This window comes from Triplophysa rosa, linkage group LG15 (assembly GCF_024868665.1).
Source record: "Triplophysa rosa linkage group LG15, Trosa_1v2, whole genome shotgun sequence".
NCBI lineage: Eukaryota > Metazoa > Chordata > Actinopteri > Cypriniformes > Nemacheilidae > Triplophysa > Triplophysa rosa.
The window spans coordinates 3,681,723-3,704,572 of NC_079904.1; the positions used below are offsets into that span (position 1 = coordinate 3,681,723).

The 22,850-nt window shown below is 37.0% G+C and overlaps 2 protein-coding genes across 2 annotated transcripts; both read left to right on the top strand.

The window, feature by feature from the left end:
- The first annotated feature begins 482 nt into the window (after positions 1-482).
- gpr31 (G protein-coupled receptor 31) lies at positions 483-3,659 on the top strand. Its single transcript, XM_057353888.1, has one exon. The coding sequence runs from the start codon at positions 579-581 to the stop codon at positions 1,533-1,535; it is 957 nt and encodes a 318-aa protein (XP_057209871.1). The 5' UTR covers positions 483-578; the 3' UTR covers positions 1,536-3,659.
- Positions 3,660-6,912: 3,253 nt separating this feature from the next.
- On the top strand, positions 6,913-22,850 carry LOC130566036 (apolipoprotein(a)-like). Its single transcript, XM_057353247.1, has 21 exons — positions 6,913-6,934; positions 8,000-8,114; positions 8,196-8,314; positions 8,513-8,627; positions 8,709-8,827; positions 8,918-9,080; positions 9,961-10,070; positions 14,239-14,353; positions 14,435-14,553; positions 14,620-14,782; positions 17,453-17,577; positions 17,873-17,987; positions 18,069-18,187; positions 18,735-18,897; positions 20,173-20,297; positions 20,382-20,496; positions 21,130-21,207; positions 21,328-21,468; positions 21,800-21,906; positions 22,023-22,168; positions 22,515-22,850. The coding sequence occupies exons 1-21, from the start codon at positions 6,913-6,915 to the stop codon at positions 22,674-22,676; spliced, it is 2,556 nt and encodes an 851-aa protein (XP_057209230.1). The 3' UTR covers positions 22,677-22,850.

Consider the following 22,850-nt stretch of genomic DNA (forward strand, 5'->3'; position numbering starts at 1 on the left):
ACAAACGTAGCCGCTTACAGACACCAGATCAATAACCAAACTTGCCGTCTTCATTTTAGCAGATTAGTTTTAACTTGCATATTAAAACTACCGTGCATTCTTTCCTAAAGAGCTCAATTGTTCGGTTTCTTCTTTGACTTTTTTTGTAACTCTTTAGCTAAATAAAGAGTTAGATTTTTTTCTTTGTTCCAAAGCAACTTGCAGTGTATCTGAGGTATACATTTTATAAACATTCCCTGCAAACCCATACCCTTGCGTTGCATGCTAAACTACCGGAACGCTTTTTACTTCGTTATTTTAAGGCATGGACGGTGCGCACATTGTGTCAATTTTCCTAAACTCTCTTTAATGACAAGCACGGGTCATTTTTATTTGTGGCCTTTCAGAGAAATGTAAGAGAGGTTCGTGAGATCAGTTGTTTATATCCACAACAAGCAGGGACATGAAAAGCATCAGGGTAGGAAGGGCTCTGCCTACAAGTCTGAGCAGCTTTAAAACGCAATGCTCTCAAGGAAAAAGAAGAAGTCCAAGCAGAACTCTCTTGCGCTGTCAACACACATCCGGAATCAGTTGATACAATGGATCAGAAATATAGAAACTCAAACTACAGCACGGGGAAGGATTGCCAGGATGTCATTGACGAAAACAAGCCACTGTACATTTTCTACTCATCTGTGGTCGGCTTGGAGTTTGTTTTGGGTCTCCTTCTGAACATCACGGTCATTCACGTCTTCATCTTCAAACTCAAATTCTGGAAATCTAAAACCATCTACATTTTCCTGTTCAATCTGGTTTTGGCTGACATTTTGTTGCTGATCGGTTTGCCCGTGAAGGCTTATAACTTCCAGCAATGCAGTGAAAACAAGGTGGTGTGTAAAGTTCAACTCTTCCTGCAGTTTCTCAACCGAGGAGCCAGCATCGCCTTTCTGACCGTCGTCTCCATTTACCGTTATTACAGCGTGGTTCATCCTGAGAAGAGGAACGTCCTGAGGATTCTGAATCGATCTCCTCAGATTTCTGTCTTAATCTGGGTGCTTCTGGGGATTCTGACTATTCCAGCCATGATGCAAAGCTTTATCAATTGCAACAGCAATGAAACGGATGAACTCACCACTGCGGTTATATTGAGGGAAATTGTGTTTTTCACACAGATTTTCATACCCTTTTTTGTTCTTGTGTATTGTTCGTTACGGATTATCAACAGACTTAAACAGACAACGGTGGGGGACAAGACCAAGCTCAAGAGAGCAATGATCCTGGTCACCGGAGTCGTTCTGGTTTTCGCTCTTTGCTTTCTGCCGTACGCTTTCACACGTGCAGTGCATCTACAGCGCATCGGGAACGTGATGCCAGAGGAAAAACGTACTGTTGGTAAATTATACGACGGTTTTGTTTGTCTGTCGTATCTGAATTGCCTGTTGGATCCAATCCTGTACTGTCTGAGCAGCACGAAATTTAAGAAGTTATACGTGTCGATTTATTTTCCCAGTCGGGTGGAGAAGGAACCGACGGAGACGTCAGAAGAAAACTCATAAGTCTTTACAGAAACTATGCCAGCTGAAAAAAAAAAACGTTTTTAGGAACTGTGTCTGCACTGTTTTTAACACATTTTGAAGTGTAAATAGGTAGTGGATGCATAAGATGTCAATGAATTTTAGTTTGTTTATCCAAACACACCAAAATGTGAAAAATGCATATTTACAAAAAAGCCCAAAAGTTTAGATGAAGTATTTGAACATTTTAATAATCTTTGTTAAAGCATATTATTTAGATCAAGTATAGCTTTTCACATTAAATACCCAAATACATTATGAAGTGCATAACAGAATGATGATGTCATCTGTAAATGTGACGTCAATCACCGTTTACAGTCTGGTTATCACATAATGGAGTTTCTAGTTTGATATCAGTCACGTGACCTAAATCTGAGTCACAGTGGTCTGGGGTCTCTCTACACCAACAAACTCGTGATTCTGTAACTTTCTCTGGCAGGCACAGAGGAGAAAGAGCATAATTTGAATGTAATTTTAGTCTACAAAACGTGCATGTATTACGTGTTATATATTTTGTGTAAATATGTTAGGCAAAATTGACTTTCTGTAAAATTGACTTTCTGTAAAAATTGACCACGCCACTGTAAATAATAAACTGCAAAAATGATTTTCTTGCTCAGTATTTTTGTCTTACAGTAGAAATATCTACAAATTCTCAAATCCAGAGACACACTTGAGAAGGAAAATGACTTCAGATATTAAGTCTTTTTTTGCTAATAGGGTAAGAAAAGGGAACTTAATTCAAAGGGAAACAAGATTATTTTACAACAATGATTGCAGATTGTTTGTTTAGTTTTATGCATAAACTCTCTACATTTTGATACTTTTTTCAACTTTTTTTGAGAATGTTCAGATATTTGTACTGCAAAGACAAAATACTAAGATTTTTTTTCAGTGATACACTTCCTCTGCAAGTGTTGTAAACAATGTAACTTCTGTCATTTTTGTGCTATATATGTCAATCATCTGCCATAAAGTAAACGAGTTTTGAAACCTACAGCTTATCCCAAAACTGTAAATTACCGTTAAGGGTCGTAACCCTAATAGAAATGGACATCAGTTGCCATGTTCTTTTTGGCCGATTTGGTTTAAACAAGTTCTGTCATTTAAGAACTTCTACTGAGATCACAAATCAAAACGTTATTTCACTGCTGTACTGTATAAACCGACAGTGTTACAACACTCTCTAGTGCACAAAGCTACAGTAAGCAGTATGTCTCAGTTCTTACCAGTGCCCTCCGGCTCATTCTCGACCTCACCAAACAATGTGGGTTTGGTTGAGCTTTCCTTCAAAACAGCTGTATCCTCGGTGAGGTTGACGGGAACGGTGTGCGGAAAGCCTGAAGTTGTCTGGGCTTGCAGCTGTGTTAAGAATGTAGGAGATAAAACCAGCCCTGAAACAAACAGGGGAAAATTGAAATTGAGAAAGAAATACGATATGCTATGGGTTTATAATACTAACATCACGGCCTCGATCCCATGTGGGGTGAGTGACCTAGTCAACCTTGTGCCTTTGTACAAGTTGCTTTTCTCAAGGTTGCATAAGGAATGTCTTGTTATTTGTATTGTAATGTATATAAAATGTTCCTGCTAAATCTGTGGTTATTTTACTAAATGCAAGAGCTGAGGATCTACCTGGACTGACGAGAGAAAGCAGTGCATTGTGTTCCTGCAAAACCTTCTGCAGCTGTTTCACCTGAAGCTGAAGGAGCAGCTCATCCTGACCTGGACTCTGTCCACAAACAGTCAAATGGTTGGATGTAAAATATAGATTTCTTCAGCAGAACACAAAAGAAGATATTTTGAAGAATATTGTCACCCAAACAGCATTGGCCCGCCTTGACTTCCATTGTATGGACAAAGAAACATTTCTCAAAATATCTTCTTTTGTACAGAGGTATACACGACACGAAGAAACCATGGAATCACTCCACCTGACCATTATACTTATGTCTCTGATTATTTTTTTAATTAAACAATCAGATGAATGTGATGTAAACAAATCTCTAAATCTGACAAAACACTTGATCGCTAACAGTAATGATGGCTTCAATACATAACCAAGTCCATGTCCTTGACTAATAAATAAAGATTGACTGAAAAGTATCATACTACTGTATGTCATGGCCATTTAAACATCTTTTTTATATTTATATATAATAAAATATAAATTATATATAAATGATTGTAATTATTTAAGACATCTAGAACTACTTTCGAACTCTTCTTTATTCACATTTCTTGATATGATGTGCTAATGCAATATCGCCACCTTATGGTGGCACCCAGGCAGTGGATTCACAAGATGATAAAGCCCATTTTAATAAAAACTATTGCTAAAAGACTTTCAAGGTGAAATGCAAAAGTGTTGTGACTAACCCTTCTGGGGAAGCTTTGAGACACTAAACGTTGTGCCTCCTGGGTCGAAGAGTAACTGCGGTCAGATTCGTTCATCTGAAGTTGCCCGTCTCTCTGCCTGTTTTCTTTATGATGCTGGACAACCGGGCGCACAGTCTGAAGTTTTGCCAAAGGCTCTGTTTGCTGACCTGAGCTGGTTTCTATCACAATTTGGTTTTGAGGTATTTCTGCAGACATTGCCCTCGAGTTTAGCAGAGCTGCTGAAAAAGAAGGTTTGCTTGTTAGTTTGAGTAAAATCATTATTATCTGTAGATAACGTTAAAAGCTTAACGACAGAAACAAGTACTAGATGTCCCAACAATGCATGAACAACTGAACCGATACAGCTCAGTGTAAACAAAAACTGAAACAGACAACAAAATTAGACAAGCCAAAAATTACACCTTGAAGTGCATGAAATATTAAATCATATACTTACTTAGTTTTTTTCTTTAACCTTGTTAAAGTGTACACGTGTGTTATAAATACGCACAGCCAAGCAAACCCTGTGACTGACAGCTTTAACTGTTAGTAGTTATAGTAACTGTAAACAATGGACGTTGATACCAGATCAAAACAACAAACCTTAATAGAACAAATATTCAATCTTTACAAGAAAGGAAATTTGCCAAATATTTGTCTTGTTTTCTTTGAACTTTTTCTGCCTTAAGATCTGACAATGAAAATATCAACCTGAACCTAATATGCATAAAAATATAAAGTTGAATTGCTTAATGTGAATGTCCTTCTTTGTCCAAAACGGACCTTTACTGAATGAAATTTAACATTTAAATCAAAGGACTGGGGTTGAGGCTACCTCATGGGAATTGTTTAAAGGGATACTTCATCCAAAAATGAACACTCTGTCCTCATTTACTCGCCTTCAAATCTGTATAGCCTACATTTCTTTGTTCTGATGAACGCAGAGAAAGATATTTGGAAGAATGCTTATAACCAGACAGATTTTATAACCAGGCTTATAACCAGACTGAACGTCACAGGTCTTGCGAGCCTCGGAAGAACGAACTTCGTTGAAGATATCAAGTGGAAAAAAATATGGGTAATAACAAATAATTTTTTTATAAATAATAAAGTTAGAGAGGCATCCTTTAAAATATTACACAGAATCTATCCTGTTAAGGTATTGTTTGAACGTTTCAAATTAGATCTGGAGAATTCTTGCGACTTTTGTGGCATAACAAAAGAATCTGTGAGACATCTTTTCTTTGATTGTATATATTCAAAAATGTTTTGGTTTGATGTCTCTAACTTTTGTTCAAGATTATTTACAACTTTGGTTCAAATTGAACTCTATGATGTCATCTTTATTTTTGTACAAGATACCATTGATTCTAAAAGTACAGTACATTTTCTTATATAACTTTTTATTTTACTTGGTAAATATCACATTCATGTGAAAAAATGGGCTAAAGCGAAGCCAAATTTTGAAAAATTTCTAAGAGAAATTAAACAATATGGACAAACTTTAAGCAATATAAAAAACAAAAAAGACTTGTGAAGCACTACTTAATTTTCTTTACCCCTGACATAGATTGTAATTTCATTTTTCAAATTATACCCCAAGTTGTATTCATGTAATTTTTATTTTTGTTGTTATGAGTTGTATATGTTTGTACTCTTTTGCACTTTACGTAATAAAAAAAAAAAAAGAACGAACTTAGATGGACGCGCCGCAGTGATTTCTGGGACTTCAAGCGGGAATTGCACGAGCTAAGTTAAAAAACTTAATGAAACGCGACAGAACTTTTGAAAAGACAAAGGATTATTTCATTAACTGTGTAAACACACATTGCTAGACAGGCAGGGAACACAATCTACTTAACAGTTGAATTTAATATTAGATCAGATTGTGAGCCCGGATATGTCACAAAATAATTAATGTGTATTTCAACCATTATTTAAAAAATAAAGCCGAAGAGATGTTGGTTTTGTCTGTTGTTGATAATTACCAGCTGTGAAATATCACGTGCTCACGCAGTCACGTCACAAGAAAATAAGTAAACGGTGTCCCAATGTGAAGTGAGCCAGGGTCCTTACCAGTGCCCGAACCCGTGTAAACGATATACTGATTCACGAGCTAGGGAGCTGATTGAGTCCCAGCCAACTTCGGTGTTGTGTCATAGCTGGGGGCGTGATATGGGCGGAGTCAGTGAGGGGAAATCAATCCTTTCCTCTGACTAGCCTTGCCTTCCATTTCGAAGGGCTCATCCCTATATGGACACAAAACCACAGAGACATTATTTCTCAAAATAACTCCACAGAGGTAACGAGTCATTCATTAAACAAACAACTTAATGTGACGTAACACCAGCTATCTTAAAGGAAAATGTCCACCACAAATCATGTGATCAGTAACAGTAATGATGGATTCAATACATATTGATTGACAAACATATAGTAACACAGTCCATGTCCTTGATTAGACAATATTGAAGTAACTGTGTAGGATGTGCCAATTTTATAAATGATATTTTCGTTACATTTATATATAATAACGAATGTATATATAAATTGATTTAAATAAGAGATTATTATTATAGTCTTTGATGTTATTTTTTGCTTTTAAACAACAAATGATCATTTAAAAAAATTACAGGACAGCTTCATGTGACAGAAATATAATTATATTCATTTAATAAACATTCTCCAAGTTCAGAAACCATTGACTGACAAACATCTCATGAACTGCATGTCCTTGTTAGGATAATAATTGATAGAGGTCTGATTGCAGGGTGATGTTTGTTGTACTCACATTCAGAACCTCTGTGCTCAGTTTGCTTGTCAACGCTCCAACATGGAGGTTCAAAAAGCAGGTGTTTTATTTTGTCTTTTCCTCTTCTCGGGTAAGCCTTCTTAAGAGTTATTTTATTATTAGTCCATTTCTGCTCATTTTATCTGGATGTAAATAATATGATGAATTATGTTACCTCCAGTTTTCCTAATGGACTACACTGAAAGTACAGGTAAGTTGATGACAGGTAAATTGAAGGAGTTTTTATGTCCATTCACCTGGTTTAATTCCTTACATCCGATACTTTATTTATATTTAAGATATATGAAGATAAAAACAATTTTTCGTGATTCTAGGCGCATAGCCTAAACCACTTAAATATCCAGTTAATTTCCTAAATCACCATAACTAAATAAAAAATAAATCATGTCACAATGCAATAATTAACCATTTTTAGCTGAAATGTGTCACAGAACCTTTAACATCTGAAAAAACTTTCTGTTTTAAGAGATTAAAAAAGATTTTCTGTTTAAAATATGGTTCTTCTATGGCATTGCCTTGAAGACCATTTGGAGTACACATGTTTACTTTAACCAAAATTAAACCAAAGAGCAAACATAAGCTACATCTTACTGAATGTTTTCTTACAGTCTTGACTAAACAAAAAATATTTTCCAGTAGTTATTCCAAAAGTGCAATAATTTGTATATACTACTGTTGAAACATTTACAGTCACTTACTCACTTATTAATATTTTTCTACATTATGAAAATGTAAAAGTTTTCTACATTTTAGAATATGCGTAAACTCATCAAAACGATGGAATTATGTAAATGTAGCTATGGAAATAAGGTTAAATATTAATAACAAATCTAAACTCTGCTTAGAATTTGCAGAATGTTTTCTCGTCATTTTATAAAGGAGTTCTCATCTATGCTGGGCTCTTTTGGCTGATTTTTCTTAATTGTTCAATCAAAGTCATCAATTTCAAACACATATTTAATTTTTCTGTCTTATTTTCTCATGATTATGACTTAAATGTTTTGATATAACAAAATAAATGTTTCTGGACATCTTGTATTTTCTATATGTCAAGTTATTTCTGATAAGTTTCAATTTATTTTTGCGTCTCTCAAGCATCATCCTATACAAACATGAAATATCTGAATTAGTGCTGTGGACAAAAATAAAGTTAAACATGCAAATAGTATATGTAGAAAATAAGAGAGAAAAAATGCAAACAATGACTCACCTATATCTCTTATATACTCTTGAATCTGCTCTTGTATACATGTAGAAGATTGTATGTACAGCAGAGGAGACGACTACAGAGGCAAGATCTCCACCACTGAGAGTGGACACACCTGCCAACGTTGGGACTCTGATCCACAAAATAAGTACACGCCATCAAAGTGAGAATCTATCATTTACTTACTGAGAATTTATGAAATATTGTCCACTTAGTACAAGTACAAAAAATGTGTGTTTTGTAGACACCCTGAGAAGAACTTTGAGGAGAACTATTGTAGGAACCCTGATGGAGAGGTCAGGCCCTGGTGCTATTCCACAAACCCATCCAAACCTTGGGAGTTCTGCTCTATTCCTCGATGTAGTAAGAAATCACATTCAACTCAACTCTCAACTTTATTTATATAGCGCTTATTTATATAGCGCCTGCATACGCAAGGCATAATGGGTATTTCGCGCATTGCGAAAAAGGTGAATATATAGAAAATAAGACAAAAAAGGTCAACAATGACACACTTACTGTATATCTCATACTCTTGAATCTGCTCTTGTATACATGCAGAAGATTGTATGTACTGCAGAGGAGACGACTACAGAGGCAAGATCTCCACCACTGAGAGTGGACACACCTGCCAACGCTGGGACTTTGATACACAAAATAAGTACACGCCATCAAAGTGAGAAACTAGCATTTACTTACTGAGCATTAATGAAATATTGTCCACTTAGTACAAGTAAACAAAATGTGTGTTTTGTAGATACCCTGAGAAGAACTTGGAGGAGAACTATTGCAGGAACCCTGATGGATCACCCAGGCCCTGGTGCTATTCCACAGATCCATCCAAACCTTGGGACTTCTGCTCTATTCCTCGATGCAGTAAGATTCACTCCTGTCAGCCTGAAATCACTGTGTCAAATATTCAGTTTATTATTTACAGTATATCATATGATTATCTTTCTCTTGTAGGAACTGAACCTGCCACAATTGTACCAGAACACACCTGTATTACTGGAGATGGAAGCTCTTTCAGGGGCAATATTTCTGTGACCAAATCAGGGAAAACTTGCCAGAGTTGGATATCTCAAACACCTCACAAGCATGGCAGAACTCCAGATAACTCCCCATGCAAGTAAGCATTAAAGGCTTAGTTCATCTTCATCATGTCTGGTTTACTATCTCCGTGGGGACAGTCCATAGGCGTAATGTTTTTTATACTGTACAAACTGTATATTTTATCCCCTACCGCTAACCATACCCCTAAACCTAAAGATCATAGAAAACGTTTTGCATTTTTAGATTTTTAAAAAATATTGTTCTCACACGAGTCCCCATGTATTGGTGTGCATTCAGGTTTAGGTCCCCACCGGGATATAAAAACATGTCACACACGCACGCACACGTTGGGTTTCCATGTTTTATGGGGACATTCCATAGACGCAATGGTTTTTATACTGTACAAACTGTATATCATATTCCCTACCCCTAAACCTAACAATCACACAAAACGTTGTGCTCTTTTAGATTTTCAAAAAAGTTAATTCTGTATGATTTATAAGCTTGTTTCCTCATGGGGACCAAAAAATGTCCCCACAAAGATGGCAATATCCAAAATCCTTGTGGGCACATTATTTGATCCCCATTCCGTTGGGTTTACCTGGTACACACGCACACACACACACACACACACACACACACACACACACACACACACACACACACACACACACACACACACATACACACACAGAGGACATTATACTGTACATGAAAAATAAAAGTAAAAATCTGTAAATTGCGTTTTTTTCTTTATACGATCTAACATTTGGCGTAGTCGGCAGGATAGTTTTTTGCCATGTGAACAAGATGGAACAACACTACAATATCATTTTGGATCAATAACAAGACCATATAATGCATCACATCTATCAGCGCTGACATGAAACCAGAATGTAAGAATTGTCATTTTTACGTGACCCATTGCTTTAATATTAAAAATCATTTCATTCCAGAGGTCTTGTAGAGAACTACTGCAGGAACCCTGGTAATGACAGAGCGCCCTGGTGTTTCACCACAGACCCTGAGACCCGCTGGGAATACTGCAATGTGCCCAGATGTCAAGGTCAAGCTAAACCTTGTCTGTACTGAAGGAAATGAAATAAGATTTGCCAACAGTAAATGAGATATATGGCGTACCAGTAACTTACACAGTTATTCATATTCTTCAACATAATTTTTTTCCTACATTTTAGAAAAAGAGTAAACTCATCAAATTGATGGAATGAAGGAAATATAATTATGGGAATTAGGTTAGATCGACGATTATCACTGTAGTCCCCAGCTGGGGCGGGAAGCCTTTCTGTTTGGAGTTCGCATGTTCTCCCTGTGTCAGTTTCCCTCCACAGCCCAAAGACATGCAGGTTAGGTTAATTGAGGATTCTAAATTGTCCGTCCCCCAACTTGTGTGTGGATCAACTTGTGTATAAAACAGACTTGTGTATAGATTGACTAGTTCTCGCCTTAGATGCTGGAATGGCATTAAGAATAAAATCTATGCTGGGCTTTTATTGGCTGTTTATTCTTAATTGTTTAAACATAAGTCATACACATACATGTACACAAAATTCAACTATTAACAATACACAAGAGCAGATTCAAGAGTATGATGCAGTGTTTCCTGCTATTTTCAATGGAAAGTAGCTAAAGCCTGCCTGAAAAGTTGCTAAATGTCGGCAGATGACGCCACTCACTAATTTGCATATCAGTGACGTCATCACGTAGTATCTGACAATCGTAAGCGCTTCAGGTCTGCTTCATGTCTCAGTATTATATTAAAACAATACACCCACATGCACAATAAATAGGTTTTTATTTACTTTTAACATGACTTTTCTGTTGGCAGACAACAGAATGTATGTAATAGTGAGTGAACTCGACCACTTAAAACTACACACCAGCATCACTTTCATTAAACTGCTAAAATCCGTCTGTGTTTATGTTTATACGTCCATACAGTCATCGCGTTTTGAATCATAAATGCTCAAACAAGGTCAATAAGTGATTAGTTCTTGAAACACTGTTTGTACATGCGTATCTCATTCACGCATCAGTGCGGTCTTAACTGAATGTGCTGCTTCTCCCTGCCGCTCACTGAACAGAGTAGACAGAGAGAGGCGGTCCTGCGCTGGGAAAGCAAAAACTTGCTCTCTCTGGGCAGTAGAGGTGAAGCAGAATGTATTGCTAAGTCGCCAAGGTTTATTCAGAAAGTCGCTAGATTTGTCGCTAGTCGCTTTTTGAAAAATAATTCGCTAAAGGGGTCTGAAAAGTCACTAAATCTAGCGAAAAAGTTTGTCATTGTTTGTCTTTTTTCTGTGTTATTTTCTCATGACTTAAATGTTTTGATATTGCAAAATAAATGTTTCTGGACATCTCGTATCTTCTGTATGTCAGTATATTTCTGATAAGTTTCAATTTATTTGGCATCTCTCAAACATCATTCTACAAACATGAAATATCTGAATTAGTGTTGTTCTAAAAAACGTTGGGTTATTTTCTACCCAGCAATGGGTCAAAATGGGACGAACCCAGACGCTGTGTTAAATGAACCCAGATAATCTTTATATTTAACTCAACAACTAGTTAAAAGACCCTAGCATTTGGGGTTGAAACAGCCCAGCATGGGTTGATTTAAAATCCAATGGTTAGGTTTGTCCCTTTTTGCCCAACGCTGGGTTGAAAATAACCCAGCACTTTCTAGAGTGTCTATGGGCCATACAGAATTCGTGCAAACTGCTGTCCCACATCAAAAAACACATTTAAAAAGCATTCAAGTATTAAAATCTTAGTTGTTTACTAAGATCCTTCTATCATCTTTCGAAACACACAATAATATCAGTAAGCTTAGTATTTATAAAATCGTCATTTTTTGGGTACTTTCAATTGGGAGATGGGTGCCCCGAACCCAAACCCCTAAATTTCAACTCATGAAAATGATATTGCTTTTTTTTGCATTTTTTTCCATTGTTGTTTTTAAAAATATACGTTTTATTTTTTTTAAACGTGAAGTTAAAAAAATATTTATTTTATCTTTAAATGATTCAACTTTATTAAAAGAAATGTGTCCCGAGTTTTCATGTCACTACCGAAACAGTGTATGTTTCAGTCCATTGGCTGAGACTGATTTTAGCCACACCCCTACATTTTTACGAAGAATCAGTATTGTGTCCCTCTCTCCAGCTACATGGTGAGTAGACCGGTCGTATAATTTTGAAGTAAATGTGTTCAAAAGTCTGAAAATCTGTGTGTCACTAAGGAACGTCACTACCAAACATCTTTTTTTCTGCAATTAAGCAAACCTTTTTGGGCGTTATTCCATAAAATTTAGTTTTTATGCATGTACATCTGTTCAGAACTGTGCTTGCAAACCATGTGCTGATTAGCATATTTGAGCTAGGCTCAAAACGCAAAAGTATTCAAAATTGTCACTACCAAAACAGTCACGACCGAAACGTATCACTGGGTATCATTTTTCGGTAGTGACAAAAATTGTTTCGATAGTGAGAAAAAGGGAAGTCTTAATCCTTTATTTGGGGAAATAAACAAAACTCCATACAATTATGCAAATCATTAGTATTTTAGTAAGTTGTAATAGTGATATAGTAGTTATATAGTATGGGAGTTGTAGGTTTTCTATTAGATATTTACAATCAGATGTGTGTGTGCTATGTGCTGTGCAACATAGTTAATTATTTGCATTAACATAAAATGTTGAAAGTCTGATTCAGCTGTGCAAATTAAATATTGTGATCACTACCAAAACATGGGATGTTTTGTCAAAACTAAAGTATATTAAATTATCAACTAAGATGTTATTATACTGTTTGGTTCAAAATATGTAAACTAATGAATCCTTAACTTTGAAATCAGTGTGATGAATTTTATGCCTTTTACAAACAAAGATTGATTCAAAATACAACAAATCTCATAAATTACACTTGAAATATTGTTAAAATTGTAATTGTTATTGATTTACATGTGGATGTTTTTTTAAAAATAGCAAGAAATATATTTAAAAAGTAGATTTAAACAGAATCTTAATATTTCAATATAATCCTTCTTATTAAATTATATATTATTGTGTTTCGGTAGTGACAAAATTTGGGGAGATTAAGAATTTTCCAAAACTTTCTGAAATTACAACATGAAAATTAACTGAGCACTCACTAGAAATGTGTATCTTTAATATTATACAACTTGCATACATAAAAAAAAAATGGGAAAAACGACTTTTTTCAAGATGTTGCCAACTCTGATTTTGCACCAATTCTGTAGAATGGCCCATATCCACCTTTTTCTTGACGTCTCCATGGAGGGCGCCATTACCGCGAGTGACTTCCTGTTTTATCCTTGTTACTATGTTAGAGGACATTTCTGTTAATGGTTAAAAATAAGGTTTCTCATTTTTGCGGTAAAAGGCTTTCACAACAGCCACAGAAAGCTCAGAAAACCTTATGAACGAGTGCTACCTACTGACTACTGCATTCTGCGCATCTCAAAAACATCACAATATTTTTTACTTCGATATTTACTTTATTGTTATTGCATAGTACATCACTATTAACACATGAAGCATATATCCCGGGCTAAGTGACATAATTTATTATAATATCAAATATTGAAGTTTAATATTACAGTTGTGCTGTATTCAAACATACGTATTCGCATTGGATGACGCAGGAAATATACACTATTTAAAAGTATTTTGTATGTAATGTATTTAAGTGTATGTTTGGCCAAGTCAGCATTGTAGCTCTATAAATAAATTAAAGGCATGTTTGACAACACAGCAGCTGTATCGCTACATGACATACCAAAACCAGTCACACTGAAGCATCCAGATGTCTCCAATACTGTGTTATTTTATAAAAGATCCAACGCAATGTGATCAGGTTTATTTATATCTGGTGTGGGTATCAAAATCTTCCCGTTAGATTATGAATGCACTGTTAAGAACACTGGACTTGGCAACCTCCGCTTTAGAAATGTGAACTGTTGACGGTTGATGGCAAAGAATTCGTCCAATGTTAACGATGCGTAAAGTGTTTTTATGAATTGGCCGTCTACATGCATAAGACGATATATCAAATATGCCTGCATACGCAAGGCATAATGGGTATTTCGCGCATTGCGAAAAAGGTGAATTTATAGAAAATAAGACAAAAAAGGTCAACAATGACACACTTACTGACTGTATATCTCATACTCTTTAATCTGCTCTTGTATACATGCAGAAGATTGTATGTACTGCAGAGGAGAAGACTACAGAGGCAAGATCTCCACCACTGAGAGTGGATATACCTGCCAACGCTGGGACTCTGATCCACAAAATAAGTACACGCCATCAAAGTGAGAAACTAGCATTTACTTACTGAGCATTATTGAAATATTGTCCACTTAGTACAAGTTCAAAAAATGTGTTTTTTGTAGACACCCTGAGAAGAACTTTGAGGAGAACTATTGTAGGAACCCTGATGGAGAGGTCAGGCCCTGGTGCTATTCCACAAACCCATCCCAACCTTGGGAGTTCTGCTCTATTCCTCGATGCAGTAAGAAATCACATTCAGCCTTTTATTACATTATATTATTAATTATTGATCATGTTTCTCTTGTAGGAACTGAACCAGCCACAATTGTGCCAGAACACACCTGTATTAGTGGAGATGGAAGCTCTTACAGGGGAACTATTTCCGTGACCAAATCAGGGAAAACTTGCCAGAGTTGGATATCTCAAACACCTCACACGCATGGCAGAACTGCAGAGAAGTACCCATGCAAGTAAGCATTAAAGGGCTAGTTCATCAAAGAATGAAAATTATGTCATTATTACTGTCATGGCTCTGTCTCACTTAGTCATGTTTTTCTTGGTCCTGTGGCAGAGTCATGACAAAGCCTTTGGTTATGTGTGGAGTTATGTGTCCTTTTGACAATAATATGCGTTCTCTCCAGTGTCTTGTCATTGGCCCCGCCCCTCTCGTTTCATGTATTGCTTTCCTTCCGTGTCTAATGTTTCCCACCTGCCCTCGCTCGTTATCCCTCGTTTGTCTTCCGTATAAGATGTCCTCATGTTTCATTGTCTTGTGCTCGTGTATTGCGTTCGATATGTTCCATGGCTCCTGAGCTTTCTTGTTGTTTCATACTCGTGTTCCTGTTTAAAGTCTCCATCAAGTTTAGTAAGTTTTTAGTTTAGTTTTGTCCAGTGATGTTTAGTGTTGTTTAGTGTAAATCAGTCTTCGTCCTGTTCATTTTCCTGTTTTGTTAAGTTTACCCCATCGCGGGTTTTTGTTTCGTTTTTAGTTATTTAATAAATATTCCTGTTGTGTTAACCCCTCATCTGCCTGCGCTTGGGTTCTTCTGTCCTTGAGATTCGTGACAATTACTCACTCTTGAGTCGCTTAACAACCGCAAGACCTTCATTTGTCTTCGGAACACAAATTAAGAGCATTCTGATCCTATTATTAGACCGCAATACAATGTACACTCAAAGTGCAGAAAGTTAGTAAAGACACTGTTAAAATGTGTCGCATGCTCTTGTGGATGGGCGTTGGCGATGGAAGGTGGAAGAAAGGAAATTGTTGAATAGTTTTTATTGCCAACAAAGTATTTTTGTCACTTCATAAAATTAAGTTTGAACTACTGAAGTCACAGAGACAATTTTAACGATGTCTTTACTAACTTTTTGCCCTTTGAGTGATGTTGTGTTGCTGTCTATGAAGGGAATCAGAAAGCTTTTGGACCTCATCAAAACTATCTTAAATTATGTTCCAAATATGATCAAAGGTCATATGGTTGTAGAATGACTTAAGGGTGAGTAACCAATGACAACTTTTTATTCTTCAGTATACTAGCCCTTTAAGGGGCCATTCACATTTCGTGTCTTTTGTGCGCGCATATTCGTTATTTTAGATGTAGACGTGCGACAAGCGCGCTCAAATACGCAAATAGTCGCGATCCCGTTTTTCTAGGCACGGTGGTGCCACATCGAGATGAAAATATTTAAACTTTTCAGAATGCCGAAACAAATGTCAGGAAACAAAAATCACTATTAATCACATGACTGGAACAGGACAGGAAAAAATGTCAGCGGGAGTGGGCGGGACCGGGAATACACAAATATACCTTTGATACAAATAAACACAATCTTTTGTTTGCTATGGTGTGGCTGGTTAAGTGAATGACGTTGAACAGTTGGTGGCGGTAATGCACCAAGTTGGTATGCCAACCACCAATAATATAAGAGAAGGCGGCGGCTTCCTCATACACTCACTAGACTGTAGCCGCGAAAATCAAAATGGAGTCAGACCCGAAACTCATGCTGCAATGACTACTCTGGGGAAATGATGCCTCTGTCGTGCTCACTGTATTTTTTAATGTAACTGACAGCTTTCAGCCAAACAAAAAAACACGGGAGTGGGAGGGAATAGGAGTCATTCTTCTGGGATTGGGACGGGACTTTCCCCCATTTTTTTTTCGCGGGATGGATGGGACGGGAATTTTTTGGGCGGGAGTGGGATGGGAGAGGTTTGAAAATGCAGTCCCATGTCACCCTTTAGCGTGGCACATGATTGCTTAGCAACGACAGACGCCAGGAGAGCTCAAACTCCTGGCGCTTTGGAAAAAAAAGGAGAAAACAGTGTGGCTTGTGTTTTCCATGCGGTTTAAGATGCGAAATCACCCCTAATGTGACAATTTAGACTGCTTTTGAAATAGACTTAAGTATTTGGTTTTAAAAAAGGAAATGTTGTCATTATTTATCATTCTCACGCTGCGTCCGAAATCACATAGTATGACAGTACGTACTGATTTAAATGAAGTATACCTACCTATCGACAGTACGTTCTATATAATATGTGTGGGGGTAGTATGAATAATTTTCGGACGTACTGCATCCGCCATGTTTTATTGTCATGTCACCCGTATGCTCTTTGAGCTATGACGTATTAACATCAACCTGTACCTAGGCATCGGTACAAACATTTATTCACGAGAAATGTATTAATCTGTACTTACATTTAAAAAACAGACACACTTTGAGGTTTTACGCTATTTTTATTTGATTAACTTTCGAAATTTGACCGTTGCTCAGCTCCTGTGGCATCATGGGATAGTGAAGTGTCCATCTGATGCACTCACAAATCTCAGCGGAAGCAGTAGACCATCCGGGTATTTCTCGCCTACTGTTTTGTGCATACCGAGGTTTCGGACATACTACTCGTGACTCGTACTCATTTTCGCCTACTACATAGTATGGAAGTAGGCGATTTCAGTACACGGTCAGTTTTCTAGGAAACACAAAAGGAGACATTTCTGTAAAACACTGACCACCACGGTCAAGTCCCAGGAAAATATATGTTTAGTTCCGTCACTGCGCTGACATGAAACCAGAATTTTAGAATTTTCATTTTTACGTGATCTATTAGTTTAATTTAAAAAATAATTTCATTCCAGAGGTCTTGTAGAGAACTACTGCAGGAACCCTGATAATGACAAAGCGCCCTGGTGTTTCACCACAGACCCCGAGACCCGCTGGGAACGCTGCAATGTGCCCAAATGTGAAGACCAACCTGAATCTGGTCTGTATTGAAGGAAATGAAATAAGATTTGGCAGAAGTAAATAATATATGCCGTAATTTACTCACTTTTTAATATTTTTCTACATTTAATTATTAATAATTTTGTGTGTAAAGCGTAAACTCATCAAAATGATGGAAGAGTTCAAATATAACTATGGGAATGAGTTTGAATACAAATAAAAAAATAATTTGTGTGTTGTGGACAGACACTGTAGTAAAAGTAGAAAATCAGACAGAAAAAAGGGTCAACAATGACTCACTCACATCTCTTGAATCTGCTCTTGTATACATGCAGAAGATTGTATGTACTGCAGAGGAGACGACTACAGAGGCAAGATCTCCACCACTGAGAGTGGACACACCTGCCTACGCTGGGACTCTGATACACAAAATAAGTACAAGCAATCAAAGTGAGAAACTAGCATTTACCTACTGAGCATTTATGAAATATTGTCCATTTAGTACAAGTACACAAAATGTGTGTTTTGTAGATACCCTGAAGAGAAGTTGGAGGAGAACTATTGCAGGAACCCTGCTGGTGAGCCCAGACCCTGGTGTTATACCACGGACCCATCTAAACGCTGGCAGTACTGCTTCATTGCTCGATGCAGTAAGATTCACTCCTGTCAGCCTGAAATCACTGTTTCAAATAATCAGCTTATTATTGTTATTTGCCAGGAACAGGGAGGGAAGAACCCAATTGCAGGCAGTGGTTAACGAATAAACAAACTTTATCAAATAATAATCCTGTGATGGGGAAACAGGAACTCAAAACATGGAATAAACATAAAACGTGCCACGAGGGGCAAAACAAAACAAAGTCCAAAAACAAAACACTGGGCATAATCCATACAGGCAGGGAGCCAGCAAACACGCAAGGCAACAAGGTAGACTGGAAGAAAACACGAATCAAGCACAACGCAGCAGCCCAGGACAGAAAACAGGAGGGCATAAAATAGGGAACCAAATCAAGAGGGGAACAGGTGCAGGGCATGAAATAATTAACAATCAATAATGAGGAAACGAGAGGGCGGGGGCCAAGAGACGAGACTGGAGAGAGCGCATGGCAAGCCAAAACAAACAATGCTATGTCTCTCTCAAAAGAGGCAGAATCATGACAATTATTAGATTAATTATGGATTAACTTTCTCTTGTAGGAACTGAACCACTCACAATTGTACCAGAGTTCACCTGTATTACTGGAGATGGAAGCTCTTACAGGGGCACTACTTCTGTGACTAAATCAGGGAAAAGTTGCCAGAGTTGGATATCTCAAACACCTCACACGCATGGCAGAACTCCAGACAACTACCCGTGCAAGTAAGCATTAAAGGGATATAAAAAAAATTATATCATAAATTACTCACCTTGAATTTGTAGGATAACTCTAGTATAGTAATATAATATAATATAGTATAATAGTTTTGATGAGGTCCAAAAGCTTTCTGACTCCCTTCATAGACAGCAACATCATTCAAAGCACAAAACATTAGTAAAGACATCGTTAAAATAGTCCATGTAACTCCAGTAGCTCAACCCTAATTTTATGAAGCGATGAGAATCCTTTTTGTGGGCTGTAAAAAAAGATTCAACAATTTCCTCTCTTCCGCCTCAGTCTCCAAGGTGCGTTCACAAGAGCACGCTACTTCTTTTTAACGATGTCTTTATTAACTTTCTGCGCTTTGAGTGTACGTTGCATTGCTGTCTATGAGTGTGTTTACATGCACAAAATAAACGGATATCTATCAAATTCAACTTACAAAAGAAATCTGTTTTCATGTGTTTACATGCATAAAACTGCGTTTACATGGAAGTTTGAGACTTGCCAGGTTTTTTGCGTGCAGTGAAGTCACCATCGATAGTCCGTCTAGTAATTAAAAATGCAGCGGGAAATCGGTCAGAAACTGTATTTCTTCTCATGCTTCTCATGCAACAATAGTTTTCATTTAGCTGTTTCTACATCAACTGCATGATTCGAGAGCAGACTTTTATGCATTATTTTATACTGTTACTTCCGTTTGAGACTTTTACTACTATGCTGTCAGTCATGCGCACATAAACAAAACTGAGAGAAATCCGGTAAAGGCGTTTACATGCAACGCGAAATCGGAGTAATGGGCAAAAACTACCTCTGCCGAGTGGGTCTTGCTTACGCCGTTTATGAGCTTTCCCCGATAAAAGAAAACCGTTTTATGTGTTTACATGACCTTACTTGTTATCAGATTATTAAGAATAATCGGAGTGAGACGTAAACACGTAAACACACTCAATGAAGGGAATCAGAAAGCTTTTGGACCTCATCAAAACTATCTTTCTTAATTTGTGTTCCGAAGATTATCATAGGTCTTACGAAGTGACTCAAATATTTGAAAAAAAAGTGTTGTCATTTTTATCCTAACATTCTCAGTTTTCTGTGAAACATATAAAAGATTTTTCTTAAACAACAAACAACATTTTGGAATGACCACCACTGTCAAGTCCCAGCAAAATATATTCTTTGTTGCATCACTTTAATCATTGACATGAAAACATAATATTAGAACTTTCATTTTTACGTAACCTATTGATTTAATTTAAAAAATCCTTTCATTTCAGAGGTCTTGTAGAGAACTACTGCAGGAACCCTGATAATGACAGAACACCCTGGTGTTTCACCACAGACCCTAAGACCCGCTGGGAACACTGCAATGTGCCCAAATGTGATGACCAACCTAAATCTGGTCTGTATTAAAGGAAATAAAATAACATTTGAAACTAGATTTGGCCACAGTATATAAGATATATGACTATTTCTGTCCAATCAGATGGTCTGAAATGTGGACAGCCAGCAACAGAAACAAAAAGTTGCTCGTGGCGTGTTGTTGGGGGATGTGTTTCTGAACCACACTCCTGGCCTTGGCAGATCAGTCTTAGAAAAGGGTACACAAACGTTCCTCCTGTGTCTCTGTGCTTAATACTAATACATAATATTTTACATGACATGCTACAAACAACATCTCTGGTTCTTGACTGTTTAGAACATGTATTAAATTGAGTAATCTGATGACTGTTAATTTATTCAGTCAAGTACCTGAATTTCTGGATTTTTGCATCCATAGGCCTTAAATTTTGATTGAATTGTAAAGAATACATGGTATTCCCGCAGTTTTATTTTGTTTTCATAAAATGTATATCGTGAAATTCAAATTAAATAGTGGTATAGATGGTTTCATCGGACGCACACACATGGCCCGAAGTTAGCTTCCGGTCTGTGTTTGTTTATTGGTCTGGTCTTGAGTTGAACTTGGTATCGCAGTCTAAATTCAAAATTTTGGCGAGGCAAGTTTAGTTTGTTATCAGAAAGAATATACAGGAACTTTATTCTTTGCGGATACTTTTAGCGGAAGTTACGCTCAGGCCACAAAAGCGTGCATGCGCAGTAATGTTTGTTTATGTGGTTGCTTTGTAACCGTTTATTCAAATTAAATTGTAAGATGTTAATTACTGACTGTGAACTACATCACTGACTTTCAGCTAGAGGATATTTTACCTCTTAACTGTTTTCTGTCATAGTCCAGCGAAAACTCATTGGTGTGGTGGAACTCTGATTGATCCGCAGTGGGTCCTAACCGCAACCCATTGCCTTAAAGAGTGAGTGGCCATTTTTAAATATAATTATTAAGCTATTTGAGGGTATATAAAGGCAAAAGTTAAAAAAAACTGGGAGGTTTAGACCAGCAAATGAGGAAATGTTTACCTCCCATTGCACAGGTCATCGAGTCCATCTTTTTACAAGATCTTCCTTGGAACCCACACAGAACATGGATCTGAATCATCCAAACAGGAACGAGATGTTTTTAAAATGGTTATGGAACCATCTGGAACTGACATTGCACTTATAAAGTTAGACAGGTAAGAGAGTTCACTGTTATCTATTGTTGATGTCTGTAACAGTGGTGTAGCCATTGCAAATTAAAAAACACGTTGATAAAAGTGAGATACAGGTGAGCTACTGTAACAGTCAAATGTCTCATTTATTGAATGATAAAATTGTTTCTCCAAGTCAAGCTTAAAGGCCTAGCACTAGGCAGAAAATACTGGACACGCTTCACTTTAAGAGTTATTTAACCTCTCAAATGTTCAAAGCCAAATTTAGAGCCAAACACTGTGTCTACACTGGACGCGAGCGGTTATTTTTAATGACATCATAAAGGCAAACTCACAATGATGTGTCTTATTTTAGGCCTGCAGTAATAAATGATAAGGTGTCACCTGCTTGTCTGCCAGAAAAGGACTATATTGTACCACATGGTACTGAATGCTTTATAACAGGCTGGGGCGAGACAAAGGGTAGGTGATTTTACAAGCCAAACAGATTCTTTATCAACACACATTTCATTTAAAGGCATTAAACTTCAGTTTACTTAAATAATTATACTGTAGTTTCAAGCTTTTCTGATCTTCAGGAACTAGTGGAAAGGGTTACCTGAAAGAAGTTGTCGTACCAGTAATTAAGAATAAAATCTGCAACAGTTTGTTTTTTTTGGATGGGCGTGTAAAAGAGCACGAGATGTGCGCTGGACGCATAGAGGGCGGAGCAGACAGCTGTCAGGTCAGAAGCATGCACTAAAGTCTCAATCCTACAAATGTGCATAAACAACACATATTTAAGCATAAATTTCACCGTGGCACCTTCAAAAACAGAAATTACACTTTATTTTGGTTAAATGGATCAGAAGCACTGCGTGTATTTAATGCATTTACATTCCAACTATTTAAGATGGAACTATTTCCTTTTAATAAATTCTGGGACAAGTAAATGAAAAAGATTAGAGTCTGAATGGAATATTATCATTTTTAACGAGATTATTCAAATTTTGATACTTTGTTTAATTTGCAGTTATGGTAAGACTTTACAGGAATTTTACGCCTCATGTGCATTTTGTTCTCAAATTTAGGGTGACAGCGGCGGACCTCTCGTCTGCAAAGCACAGAACAAGTTTGTTCTTCAGGGAGTGACATCATGGGGTCTCGGCTGTGCTCAAGTCCTGAAACCAGGAGTGAGCATCCGTGTCTCTAAATTTGTCAGCTGGATTGAACAAACAATGAAAGAAAACTGATTCATCTTAGTCACAAAGATATGCTGTGCCATGAAATTTAAATGTACAATGTCTGTGTTAAAATAAAATTATGATACAGAAGTTACAGCTCATATTGTATATGCTCAAATTTGCACAAGTCAGATGTGTTCACGGTCCCCAGTGTTGATACTGTATTTTACCAATGAAGCTTGT